This window comes from Belonocnema kinseyi, chromosome 8, assembly GCF_010883055.1.
Source record: "Belonocnema kinseyi isolate 2016_QV_RU_SX_M_011 chromosome 8, B_treatae_v1, whole genome shotgun sequence".
Lineage (NCBI taxonomy): Eukaryota > Metazoa > Arthropoda > Insecta > Hymenoptera > Cynipidae > Belonocnema > Belonocnema kinseyi.
Window position 1 is genome coordinate 32878828 of NC_046664.1, and position 14974 is coordinate 32893801.

Here is a 14974-nt window from a genome sequence, read left to right on the forward strand (position 1 = left end):
CGAGTATTTGTTAATACAATTTGTTTATAACAATTAACTATGCAAGTTAAGAATTTTTTTATATTTCTTATACCCCTGTGCACTAAATTCAAGAGACGAGAATTACAATTTTAATTGTTATATTTGAAAAATGCTTAATTTGTAAGTGAAATTTTTTAATTTTGAAGTATAACTTACAAATGAACATTTGTAGAAAAAATTTGAGTAATTTTAAGAGATATTTAGGAGTTTTAAAAGGATAAAAAATCGTCATGCAAATTTTAGAAAGTTTTCTTAAAATCTTCTAGAATCTTTTTTGAAAATTTTGTTTAAATCTTTGCAAAACTTTTTAAATATTCTCTTAAAATATTTTTTCAAAATGAAAAGTTATTTTTAATTCCCCTAGGAATCTTAAGAAAATGTGTTTATTCTTTTGACGCCTTTCACAATTCTTGAAAAGAATCTAATTTTATTGTTTAAAATCTACGAAAATCTACATTTTGTTTTATATTAGGCTATCATTTCAAGTTTTACATTAAGTTTTAATATTTTCAAAACTTCTACACATATTTTAAAATTACTTAAATTTCGCCTACAAATAATAAATGTTCAATTGTTATTTATACATCCAAATTGTAAAGAATTTTTCATAAATTTGCAGGATTTTGTGAAAATTGTAGAAAAAATTCAATTCATTTTGACAAATTTAAAATAACTTTTAGATTTCTCAAGATTTTGAAATAAAATTTTGAAGCTTTCCAAGGATGTTTAAACTATTTAATAAGAAAATAATTGAATTGCTAATTTAAGAAGTGTTCAGTTAAAATTTTTCAATTTTTCAATATTTGATGTTTCTAGCTTAAAATTCCTAAAAATTATATAATATTGAAAGCTTTAAAGTTCATTGATTGTTTTTTTAATTTAGAGCATTGAAAATGATAACGTGGATTTATATTTTTTTATCTTGAAAAATGTTAGTACCTTCAATTGTATACGTGTAAATTATTGAGCATTTGAATACAAAATTTTTTAATTAAAAACTTTAGAATTTCAATTTTAAAAGTACAAAATTTAACAGTTCCACTTTGAGTGCTTTCATTTGCAGCTCAGTATTTATTACCTCAAGTGAAAAATTGCTTGGCTTTAGTGTTCCATTTTTTCAATTTCATTGACCGTGAAAAATGTTTGCGAAGAGGGAAAAACCCGTGAAAGCAATGAAGGATTAAGGACTTAAGGATTAAAGAAGCTCAAAAATTATAATTTGCACAATACTCAATTTGAAATCTCTCCAAACTTAAGTTCATTGAATTCTCAACTTCAACATTTTGAATTTAAATTCTTCAAATAAATTTCTTTTCCACTTTTGAAATTTGAAATTTGCGAATTTGAATGCACGGAAGAAAAGAGGAAGGCTCAAAGAATTGTATCCATCAGCCTGAAAAAAAAATAAATATGATTTACAAATTTCAGGAGAAAGATGGAAAAAACCCAACCGAGAACAAGAAATTGCACACGCTGAATCAGGCCGGAAAAGTGTCCAAAATTTGGAGAAGAAGATATGCCAGGCAAAGTTGGAATGCTTTCCTTGCAAGCGAAGTTTCACTTCTCTTTCGAGTTTTAAGAGACATGTAGATTCTCATATAAAATTGAATCGATATCAATGTAACAAATGCGATTACAAGTCCGTAACTAGAAACGACTGTATTGGGCACTGCAATCGAATGCACAACGGTATGAATAATCGACAGGTGCTAAATGAAATGATTTCTACTATTCCCCAGAATCAGTTGGCTATATCTCAGGAAATAGATCTGTCAAATTTGAGCTCGAACAATGTGTCGCGATCTTTTTCTGACGTTGAATCTCGGATTCGAAGCATGACACCTGTTGCAAGTAAGTCGACCCTTAAATAAGGATTTTTAATTGCTATTTGATTTCACTTGATAAATTAAAACATAATATTAACTATTTGGTTGAGAATTCAACTATTTTGTTAGAAAAATCAACTTTTTGATTGAAAATTAACTTTTTAATTAAAAATCGACTGTTTTGTTGAAAAATTATATTTTTGTGTTAAAAATTCATCTCTTATGGTAGACCAAATTTTTTGGTTGAAAGTTCAATTATTTTGTTGAAAACACAATATATTTTTACTTGAAATGTTAAAATTTTTAAGCGTAAGGATTTTAAAGCGATTTGGTATCTACATTCATTTTATATTAAAGAATTTATTCCCATTTTATTCTCCTATTTTCTTGAAAAATCACCCTATTTTCTTTAGTTTAAGAACATTTTAGACAATGATTTATATTTTTTTGGCAGAAAATTCAACTACTTGATTGAAAATTAAACTAATTTGTTAAAAATTAATTTTTTGCGTTTAGATAAAATTTCATCTACTTTTCTGAAAAATCGTTGTTTTTTTTTCGTTGTATTTTTCTTCAAGCAAATTCAATTTTTTGCTTGAAAAATTATATTTTACGTTAAACTCTGAACCATTTTGTTTAAAGTTGAACTAATTGATTAAAAATTCATATTTTTGGTGAAAAAAAAATCCTTTTTTTTGTTTGTCGAGAATTCAACTGCTTAGTTCAAAGTCGAATTACCGTATTAAAAATTCATTTTTTATTCAGAGATGCATCATTTTAGTCGAACATTCATCTCTTAGATCTCAAATGTAACTATTGTTGAAAAATTATTTTTTTTTTGCTGATCATTTATTTTTAACTAAATATTTAAATATTCTAGTTAAACTATTTGGTACAGGGCTGTGTCTAAATTACGTAAAGTCTATTAGGTTGGGGGAGGGAGGTCAAGGATTTCCCTCATTTCTTAAATGGGATATTTTGTTGAAAATTTAACCAGCGCTTTAAAAAAAAGTCATAATTTTTGGCTGAAATTTGCTGTCTTTGGTTTGAAAATTCAAGAATTTAATTGCATTTTTTCTCTTTTTTTGGCAAAAAAATTGTGTTTAAAACTTAATTTGTTTCGATTAAAAAATGAACTTTTTTGTTGAGAATTTAATTGTTTTGTATAACATTCGTATTTTTGATTCAAAATTTTGAACAATCTGTTAGAAATTTTAAATATTTGGTCGAAAATTGAACTACTTTGTTCAAAATTCCTTTCGTTTTTGGTTACAAATTTATTATTTTTAGTAGAAAATTGATGTATTTCATTAACAATGCGTCTTTTTGGTAAAAAAATAATCCTTTTGGTTGAAATTTTATATTTTTAAGTTGAAAATTTATTTATTTTGTTGGTAATTCGTCTTTATTGGATAAATTTAAGTGCTTTTCATTTTAAATTAAGAAATTTTTTCCATAGAAATATCCCTTATTACATTTTTTGTTGAAAATTCAACTTTTTTTGTAGAAAATTCGTGCTTTTTTGCGGTGCTTTTTTGCTTGAAGATTGATGTATTTTGTTGAAAATTCGTTTTTTTTTGCGGGAAATTAATGCTTTTGGTTGAAAATGTAACTATCTTATTGAATATTAATGTATTTTGTTGATAATTCGTATTTTTTGGTTAAAAATTATTTTTTTTTTTTAGAAATACAACTGTTCGGTTGAAAATTAATATTCTTTAGTTAAGAATTCAGGGCTATTGCTGAAAATTCGTCTTTATTGGTGAAATTCCACTATTTTTGATTTTCAATTAAAAACTTTGTTGGAAAAAATATCAACTATTACAGTTTTTGTTAAAAATTCACCCTTTAAGTTTAAAAATTAGTTTTTGAAGTTAAAAACTGAACTATTTGATCAAAACTTTAACGGTTCAGTTTAGTTATAACTTGTTTGTTGAAAATCCATATTTTCCGCTTAAAAATACAACTTTTTTGTATCAAATTCGTTTTTCGTATTAAAAATAATATTTTTATTTTAATGAAAATTCAATGATTCCATTATTATTTCAAAGTTGATTTTTTCAGGATTACAAATTCAACTGTTTGGTTGAAAATTAATATGTTTTAGAAAATTCGTTTTTCTTATTGGAAATAATTTTTTAAATGAAAGTTTAATGATTCGCTCTTTTTTGGTTAAAAATTCATTTTTTAACTAAAGATTTAACTATTTGATTGAAAACTGTTTACTTTTTGAAAATTCAGATTTTGCAGGTAAAAATTCAAATTTTTTGTTGAGAATTCGTATTTTAATCACAGTTTTTTTCTAATGAAAAATTAACTATTCCATTTTTCGTGAAAATTTTATCTTTACAGGTTTAAAAATTAAACTATTTGGTTGAAAATTTATGTAATTTGTCGAAAATCTGTCTTTTATAAGTGTCTATCTGACCGGGATAACGGAAAAAGCAGTAAATGGCCGGATATGTGATTCAGTGACGTAGGTTGAAAATTCAACAATTTGTTAAAAAAATTCAAGTATTTTGTTGAAAATGTAAATATTTTGCTTTAACTTTGCCTATTTTGATATAAATTTATCTTTTTTGTGGGAAATTAAACTATTTCATTGAAAAAATGTCCTTTTGGAATGAAAATGAATCATTATTGATGGAAAAGTCATATTTTTTGGTTGAAATAAACAAATAAATTTACAGCATTTAATTTTAAATCTTAAATTGTTTTTCCGTTTATAAAAGATTTTATGTTCAAAAAATTAAAATATTTAAATGCTGGTATTTGGATATTAATGGTCAGGGAAAATGAAAACTTGGTCAGGAAAAAAATCAAGGAATTTTGAAAATGAAGATTTTCGGACACCCTGTTTCTTTTATTAATATAATTCCCAGTTGGAACAGGAAATTTGTGAAAAAATCATAATTCTTACCTAGGATAGGAAATTGTCCAAAAGAATGATAATTTTAACTTGGAACAGTGAATTTTTTAAATTAACTATAATATTGGGCAGGGAATTTCAATAAAGAAATATAATTTTGAGTTTGCCACAGAGAATTTTCGTTAAAAATTCTAATTTTGACTTTAGGTCAGGCAGTTTTCGCCAAGAATTAGAATTTTGATTTGTCTTGGTAAATCAAAACGAAAATATTTACTACTGAATAGTTTCAATTGAAGGAAGACCATCCTAAAATATTTAAAATATATTTTAGTTTATTATCATATAACCAAAAAAGAAATATTCGAAAATGAATACAAAATCTTGTAAAATTTTTAGTTTTAACTATTTTAAAATTATGGATTCAACTATCTAAAACTAATACCATTTTTAAATAAATAAAAATTGGATGTTAATTTTTTTTTATATAAAATGAGAAGAGTCAAATTATAAGCGATTAAAAGTGGGTATGTTACCAGTTAATTTCCAAAATTAAATGTCAAATGTTGAGCATATTTCATCTGAACAACTTGGAAAACAATTTCTATTTATATTGTTCGGACTTGAATCGTCGAAAACACAATACATAAAAAATTAAAATCTTGATTAGAGAATTAAAAAATGTCATGATAAAAGTTAAAAATTTTAATATATAGAGCATAAAAAAATATAAAATTTCAGCTTGAAAGCGGTAAATTAAGAAAATTCCCTGACTTTAGGAGTTCAAAATCATAAACAATATTAAACAGGAAGCGTTCAAGTTTTTACAATTTTAAAACCAGCGTTCGAGTTGAGAAATGTAAAGATGAAATCCTTTGAAATTGAAGAAATTGGAATTGGGCATGTTTGAAAGTGAAAATAAGAAAATTAGTTAATATTTCAAATTACTATAGTATTAAATTATTTTACAATTTTTAAAATTTACTTGGAATTTTGAAATATTTTTTAACTATTAAAGAAAGGGAATTCTCACTGAACAATTTTTAAAACAGTGCACATTTTTTTCTTAAAAAATGGAAAATTTATTTTATTTAATTTGAAAACTTTAGTTGAAAATTTATCTTTTTAGTAAAAAATTAATCTTTTTAGTTGACGATTCATTTATTTGGTTAAAAATTTAACTATTTAGCTGAGAATTCGTTTTTCAAGAGTAAAAATTAATTTTTTTTAAATTATAAATCTAACTATTCCAATTTGGTTTTTAAAACTGATAGTTTTCAGTTGAAAATTGATGTCTTTTTTTGAAAATTCGTGTTTCGTGAAATCTTCTTGTTTTAAAATTCCTTTTTTTCGTTAAAGATTCCTCATTTTAGTTAAAACTGCATTTCTTTGGTTAAAAATTTAACTATTTTGTTGAAAATTCATTTTTTTATTAAAAATACACTTTTTTTAGAAAATTAATCTTTTTGGTTGAAAATTTATTTCTTTAGTTGAAAGTGCAACTATTTTGTTGAGAATTCGTTTTTCATGGGTAAAAATGAATTTTTTTAAATTGTACATCTAACTATTTCAATTTGGTTTTAAAATGTCTTGTTTTTAGTTGAAAATTTATGTCTTTTTTAAATTCGTGTTTCGTGAAATCTTCTTGGTTCAAAATTCATTTTTTGTTGAAAGATTCCTCATTTTAGTTGAAAATTGGTTTAAAATTTAACGATTTTGTTGAAAATGAATATATTTTCTTAAAAAGTCATGTTTTTGGTAGAAAATTAATCTTTTTGGCTGAAAATTTATCTTTTTAGTTAAAAATTAATTTCTTTAGTTGAAAATTTAACTATTTTGTGGAAAATTAATATATTTTGTTAAGAAGTCATGTTTTTTGGTAGAAAATGAATAATCTTGTTGATTGAAAATTAATTTCTTTCGTTGAAAATTGAACTATTTTGCTGAGAATTCATTTTTTGTGGTTAAAAATTAATTATTTTACACTGTAAATGTACCTATTTCAATTTGGGTTCAAAATTGATTTTTCTTAGTTGAAAATTTACCTTTCTTATGTTAAAGATTCCTTATTTTAGTTGAAAACTCATTTGTTTGGTTAAAAATTCAACTATTTTGTTGAAAATTAATATATTTTGGTAAAAAGTCATGTTTTTTGGTAGAAAATGAATCTTTTTGGTTGAAAATTAATTTTTTTGGATGAAAATTTAACTATTTTGTTGAGAAATTATTTTTTCAACTGTAAATGTAATTATTTCAATTTTTGTTTAAAATGTATCTTTCTTAGTTGAAAATTTATTTCTAATTTTGAAAATGCGTCTTTTGTGGGATCTTCGTGGTTAAAAAATTGATTTATTTTTTGTTGTTAAAAATTAATTTTATTCGTTAAACATTTAACCTGAAAAGAAATTTATAAAGGTCAGGGAAAATGAAAAATTGGCACAGGGATATTTCATGGTTTATTTTGAAATTTAGGGAATTTAGAAATTAGTATTTTGTAGCAATCCTGTTTTTGTTTTAATAACGCGTTCCAAGTTAAATTGTTATAGGGATGGGGTAAATTAGAGATTTAAGGGGATCAGAAGCGGTATGTCCTGGCTTCAATTTGAAGTCGTTCAACTATTATAACTATTATAACGCAATTTTATTAATTTTGTTGATTTTAAATTGTGATTTAAAAACTTGAAAAATTACGCAAATAAAAGTAATGAACTGATTTTCAGTAGCAAGAAAAGTATTGCTAATTATGAAGGATTAAATCTTAAATCTATGAATGTCCTTATAATTTCTTCTTGCAGATCTGCGTCAAAAGCAGCACAACAGAGCGATCAATCTATCCGACACAGAAACCGAAACCGAGGATGGAGATTCCGCACGAAAAATTGACTTGAGGCCGCTGAAATCCGCTGAAATCCTGGAAATAATCGGAGGCTCGAACTCTGATCCATTGTCTCCAAAGTCCAATATCAACATACTAAATCTCTCTCACATTCAAAACAACAACTTAAAAATGTCTGGCCAAGTTTTTGAAAACAGTCCTGAACTTGAAGAAATCAATTACAACGCCAGTTACCCAGCCGAAGAAGATGAAATCACTGGTGAATTGTGTCCGAGAAGCAGGTCACGAATGGAAACGAGGAGCTCGTCTCGTTTAGGGAAAAAATTAGATTCCGATTACGAGGACGAGATCACTCCGGAATTGCCTAGAGCAAAATCGCGAAATTCAATGCGAAGCCTCTCGAGGACCGGGACCATGAGTGAACCCAGGTGCCAAAAAAAAGTCAGTACGAGGAGCCGCTCTCGTACAGGAAACCAGAGCGACTCTTGTGTAGACTTAGATGAGAATCAGGATGATATTTGGAAAGGATACAGCCAGGATTTGAGTACTGAAGAGCCTGAATCGCGATCTTTTTCGAGACAGAGTCGTGGAAAGCGTCGGGGAAGGCCTCCAGGTCGAGCGAAGCGCACTCGAAGCATTTCTCGGGAACGGAAGAAAAGGCGTGGTTATTTCAGCAGCGAATATTCGCAAATGCAGCGCCCGATGAGGAATTGCATCACTGCAAGAAGTCGCTCTTGTTTAGGGGGCCAGAGCGATTCTTATTTTGACATTGAGGCGAATCAGGCGGATATTTGGAAAGGATATAGCAGGGATTTGAATGCTGAAGAGCCGGAATCGCGATCTCTTTCGAGACAGAGTCGTGGAAAGCGTCGGGGAAGACCTCCAGGTCGAGGAAGACGCACTCGAAGCATTTCTCGTGAAAGGAAGGAACGGAGTGGTTACTTTGGCAGGGAAAGTCCGCATATGCAGCGTCCGGTGAGGAATCGCATCAAACCGATAGACAAGGATTTTGTTTATGACATGGGAGATGATGATCCCTTTCACAGACAACTGCTGTCGTATTCTCCTCCGAGAGATAGCTCTGGAAGAATAACGCCTGCGTTTAATCAATTTGTACAGAACAGATTAATTTCTCCATATGCTGTGACGAAAAGATTGTTTGATGAGACTGATGACTTGGAATTTATTCGAGAGATTCCAAGCCAGAGAATGAATGCGACTTCTGATTTGGAAAGTGCTGAGCCATATTTTAAAGGTTTTCCGAAACGTGCGCCAATCATGAACGTTGAATGAGTGAATGAATTTTGATGAGTTTAATTGTGAGAAATTTATTGTTGAATTTATAATTTTAAAAATGTAGTTAAAGTCTAGGTTGCATTTTGAATTTTATTGCTGGTGTAATGAGCAGGTCCCACTTTTTAGGTCTGTTTTAATTTCCATGAATTCCGCATGAATATTTAGAGGCTGACGTGAGAGATTTCTACGACTTTTAGTTATTGAAATAGTTTTGAGAATTTTGTATGTTCTCAGTGATAAGATTTTTTTCATTTTTTTTTGTTTTAATTTAAGTAAAGTTTAAGTCGATGAGAACTATCAAACGTTTATTAACTCAAAGAATGCAAATATTTACGACTGTACATATGTTTTGCTTGTATGTAAATATTTGAGATGTCAGTTTAAGCTTGAGTGACTAAAAGTGTGGGCTGTGTACACTGTAAAACTGTAAATGATTTACTTTATTAAATTATTGTTTCATGTATAAAATCGAAATTACAAATTAAGTTGCACAGGAAGATTAAGATTCGTAAGGAATTTGAAACTTGGTTAAAATTAGTCTTCAAGTTTGATTCTAACTTGTATCTATAACTTTTATGTTCAAGAAAAAATTTATTTATTTAAACTTGGAAGTAAAGTTATGATTAGCGACAAAATGTTTGGGTTTCAATCATTAAAACGCAAAATACATTAACAGGTAATTAATGGTATTGAATATTAATTACTGTGCTAAACTAAGTTTTGTAAGAAAAATTGAAATACGTTTTTGTAATAAAATTTGTAATAAACCTATTTTCTCGTTTCCAAGTCTTTCAGATTTCCCTCTGCGATAATTGTTAGTTTAAGTAGAAAATATTGTTGGTGAGCCAAGACATTATTTTGTAATATATCTGATTGAAATTAGTTTTTACAAAGTATTCAAAATATTCCAAAATAATTTAAATATCTTTAACATTTCATAAAGATTTCACGGATGTTAACAATTTAAAAAAGGCGCATACGCCAGATTTCAATAAAGATTTCACCGCAGTTTCGCAAACATTTAAAAATTTTAAAGATTTAAAGGATTTCAAAAGTTTGAAATGATTTCAAGAGGTTTTAAAACATTTTAGAAGATTCCAAAATATTTCAAATAATTCAATGACTTCAACGAATACAAAAGATTTTCCAAACAAAGATTCAAGAAAGATTTTATAAACATTTCAAACATTCAAAAAGGGTATGTACACTAGATTAAAAAGTTTAGAGTTCCTCTAGAGAGAGTCTTGTCACCACTTACTCCGCTTCTGATTGGTGCCCTGAAAGCGGAATCGGATGTTTTGAAATTGGCGCGACTTTCAAGTCAAATTTAATGTTCAGGCAATGATAGAATAGTAAATAAATATAATAAAAATAATAATGAAGAATGTCCGAAAAGTGAAAAATCTTTTTCTATACACTCTTTAAAAAAAAATATCATTGAAGACTGTTTGATAAAGACTCTAACATCTAATAGATAGTAAGTAGAATAACAATAATAATAATTTAGGTTTATTTATTGAAGATTATTAAAATGTAAAAAATAATTTTTTAATTACATGAATTTTTACAATATTAATTAATTAATGGGCTAAATCAAATTTTATACTACAAATTTTCAATCTTTACAAAAAAAAAAGAAAATGAAAATGAGACAACACATGGGGAAAAATGTCTAATTGTATTGTTTGTAAAGTAAAGCAAAGAAATTAAATTCGGAGGTTATGGTCTTTCCTTCAAAACCTTTTGATTAAATTATTTCGAATAAAAATAAATTGAATTCAATCATAGAGAAGACCAAAATAAAGATCACATTAAAGTAATATTTAGCAAAACACAATTGAGAAATCAGAAATAAGAGAAGTATTTTCATGAGGTTAAAAACCCCCTTTTTACAATAGGTGTGTTTAATGTTTTTTCAGTTCTTAAAACTTGTTTTCAAAGAAGTCTTTATTTCAGAACAATAGGTAAAACGTAAGAGAGGATTTATGATACAACTAAAATGTAAATTACATAAATAAAGCAGAAAAGTTTTTACTGCTGATTTGTTGGAATTATTTTTTAAATAAAATTTGTTTAATTATATAAATATCGCAGAGAATTCATGCTGCAAGCGAACATTGATTTGAAATTACATTTCAAATGTTTACATTTTACTACAAATGTAATAATGGAAGAAAAATTGCAGTTAAAAAAAGAAGATAGTTCGTTTTTCTTTCAAGTTTAGAACTCTAAGATCCTAAATTCTTATTGGTAAGTTATGTGCATAGTCATGCTTTTGATAGCATATTTGTTTTCAATGTCTTTTTCCTTTGATTTAGCTTGATTACAAATTCTTAGACGGAAGAGCAATTTCGTACAATCGGGTGAATGATCTGAACACACGAAAATATATAATGACTTATAACCTCTTCTTAAGAATACTTCAAATGTTTCGCGCTTCGTCACGTATTTCCGATTCCAGTTTCGCGGCGGCTAGTGGAGGAGGTAACAAGACATAACTCTCCCTAGAGGAACTCTAAAAAAGTTTTCCAAAAAATTCCCCAAAGATTTCGAACATTTCATCAAGATTTCGAACATTTCACAAAGATTTTAAAACTTACAAACGAGTTTAAGGATTATATTTAAGGATATATCAAACCACATTTCAAAGAGTTCAAAACATTGGAAAATTTTAAACAATTTCAAAACTTTTTAGGAGATGTCAAAAGATTTCACTAAGATTTGTAATAATTTAAATAATTCCAACGAATTCGCAAAGATTTCATAAAGATTTCGAACATTGCACAAAGATTTTAAAGATTTCAAAACATTTAAAAGATTTTAAATAACTTCAATAACTTCATAAAGATTTCAAAACAATACGAGAATTTCAAAGATTTCTAGGATTTCAAACCATTTCAAAGATTTTAAACGATTTAAAAATGTTTAACAAGATTTCAAACGATTGCAAAAGATTTCCGAAAGATTTCTCAAATATTTTAAAGAATTCTTAAGGATTTCAAAACATATCAAGAATTTCAAAGATTCCAACAAAGGTACACCAGATTTTAAAGATTTTAAAACATGTAAAAGATTTTTAATGATTTCAAAAGGTTTCAACAAATTTGAGAAAATTTGAAAAGATTTTAATAATTTCAAACGAACAGAAAAGATTTCACGATCAAAGAATAAAGAAACATTTCAAAAATATTTCAAACATTTTATAAATATTTTTTTAAATTTCGCAAAGTTTTCGTAGATTTCAAAGCTTTCAAGGAATTAAAATATTTCAACAAGGGTGCAGTACAAGAGATTTCGAAGATTTAAAAATATTTTAAACGACATCATAATTTTTTATAAAATTTCAAAAGATTTAACAAAGATTTCAAATATTCCAGTCAAAGGACTTCACAAAGATTTCAATGATTTCAAAGACATTACAAAGATTTAAACGAAGACGACTCATGTTCGCAAAAAATTAAGAATTTGTTTATTTAAGATTCGGCTTTCTTTAGAAACTTTTGGGCAATAAAAAATGAAATGGCTCATTTTTTACATGTACGACAAACGCTTATTTCATTATTTGTAGATATTTTAATAGATATTTTAACCTAGGGAAGATTTACATTTTAAAACGAGAAAAATTGAATTGAAATGAAAAGGAAAAATTTTCAACAAAATACTTCAATCCTCAAGCAAAGGAGATTATTCTTCAAATGAACACTTGAATTTTTAACTAAAAAAATATGAACTCTCTACCAAAAGAGATCTTCAAAACTTTTCAGCCAATAATGAAAAAGAAATTCATTCAAAATGTTGAATTTTCAAGGCAAAAGCTTTCAACAAAACAGTGGAATTTTCCACCTAAATGCTTGATATTGAACTAGGAATGTTAATTTTTTACCTAAAAATGTTTAATTCTCAATAAAATAGATAAGTTTTTAACCAAATAGTTGAATTTTCAACCAAGAAGATTAATTAAAAAAAAGAATTTACAACAAATTTGCAAATGAAGTTCAATTAAATGCAACGATATTCATTTTTACTTGAATGACTTTTTATTTTCATTTATTTAAATAATGAATAGTTCTTGTAAATTTGCAAAGCAACATAGAAAAGAGACACCGGATAGATATTCTTAGTTGACTCCGTAAGCAAATTGACTCGTACAAAGAAAACCAAACTCTTAATTTTTAATCGAAATTGTTTAAATCATGAATATTTTGATAAATTTGCAAAGCACCATATAAAAAAAGCATCAGAAAGATCATTTTATTTAATTCTGTAAAAATTGAGCTTCTTCATCGAAAAAGGGCCAAACTCTTAATTTTTTAATCGAAATAGTTGAAATAATTAATATTTTTGTAAATATGCAAAGAATCATAGAAAAAAACGTCGGAAAGATATTTGTAGTTAATTCTTTTAAAAAATTGAACTTATTCGTGGAATAAAGGCCCAGATCTTACTTTTTAATCGAAATGGTTTAAATAATTAATATTCTTGTAAATTTGCAAAGCATCATTGAAAAAAATCATCGGAAAGATATTTTTAGTTAATTCTGTAAAAAATTGAGCTAATTTGTAGAAAAAAGGCCCAACTCCTAATTTTTAATCGAAATATTTGGAATAATTAATATTCTTGTAACTTTACAAAGTATATAAAAAAATCATCGGAAAGATATTTTTAGTTAATTCTGTACACAAATTGAGCTTATTCGTGGAAAAAAGGCCAAACTCTTAATATTTAATCGAAATTGTTGAAATCATGAAGATTTTTGTAAATATGCAAAGCATCATAGAAAAAGAATCATCGGAAAGATATGATTAGTTAATTCTGTAGAAAACTGGGCTTATTCGTAGAAAAAGGCCAAACTCTTAATATTGTAATCAAAATAGTTTAAATAATTAATATTCTTGTAAATATGCAAAGAATCATAAAAAAATCATCGGAAAGATATTTTTAGTTAATTCTGTGAAAAATTTAACTTATTCCTAGAAAAAAGGTCCAGATCTTACTTTTTAATCAAAATAGTTTAAATAATTAATATTCATGTAAATTTGCAAAGCATCATAGAAAAAAATAATCGGAAAGATATTTTCAGGTAATTCAGTAAAAAAATTGAGCTTATTCGTAAAAAAGAGGTCAAACTCTTAATTTTTTAATTTAAATTGTTTAAATAATTAATAATTCTTGTAAATTTGGAAATCAACATTGAAAAGAGTCATCGGGTAGACATTCTTAGGTCACTCCACAAGCAAACTGACTCGTAGAAAAAGGACAAACTTTTAATTTTTACATTTAAATTGTTTAAATAATTAATATTTCTTTTAAATTTACAAAGCAACATAAAAAAGAGTCATCGAGTAGACATTCTTAGTTGATTCCGTAAACACATTTAATCGTAGAAAAAAGGCCAATTTCTTAATGTTTTAATCAAAATATTTTAAATTATTAACATTCTTGTAAATTTGCAAAGCATCATAGACAAAATATCTGCGGAAAGATATTTTTAGGCAATTCTGAAAAAAATGAGCTTATTCGTAGAAAAAAGCCCAAACTCTTGAATTTTTAATCGAAATAGTTTGAATAATTAATTTTCTTGTAAATTTAAAAAGCATAGTAGAAAAAGAATCAGCGGTAAGATATTCGTAGTCAATTGTGTAAAAAAATGAGCTTATTCGTAAAAAAATACCAAACCGTTAATTTTTTTATCTAAATTGTTTAAACAATTAATAGTTGTTGTAAATTGGCAAAACAACATAGAAAAGAATGATCGGATAGAAATTCTTAATTGACTCAGTAAACAAATTGGCTCGTAGAAAGAAAAACAAACTCTTAATTTTGTAAACCAAAATGTTTAAATAATTCATGCTTCTTGTAAATCTACCAGGCAGCATAGAAAAGAGTCATCAGATAGACATTTTTAGTTCACTCCGTTAGCAAATTTATTTGTAGAAAATAGGGCAAACTGTTAACTTTTTAATTTAAATTGTTTAAATATTTAATATTTATTGCAAATTTACAAAGCAGCATAGAAAAAAGTCATTGGCTAGACATTCTTATTGGACTTAAGAAACAAATTGACTTGTAGCATAAAGGCCAAACTCTTAATTTTTCAATCGAAATAGTTTGAATAATTAATATTCTTGT

The 14974-nt window shown here is 26.5% G+C and overlaps 1 protein-coding gene across 2 annotated transcripts in view; it reads left to right on the forward strand.

Moving 5' to 3' along the window:
• The window catches only part of LOC117178182, a 37557-nt gene extending 27941 nt beyond the window's left edge, over nucleotides 1-9616 (forward strand). For both annotated transcript variants that reach the window (XM_033369474.1, XM_033369475.1), the window contains exons 9-10: nucleotides 1450-1872; nucleotides 7509-9616. In XM_033369474.1, the coding sequence (XP_033225365.1) occupies nucleotides 1450-1872; nucleotides 7509-8842 (1757 nt within the window). In that variant the 3' untranslated portion in view covers nucleotides 8843-9616. The remainder of the gene's footprint in view (nucleotides 1-1449; nucleotides 1873-7508) is intronic.
• The last annotated feature ends 5358 nt before the right edge of the window (nucleotides 9617-14974 follow it).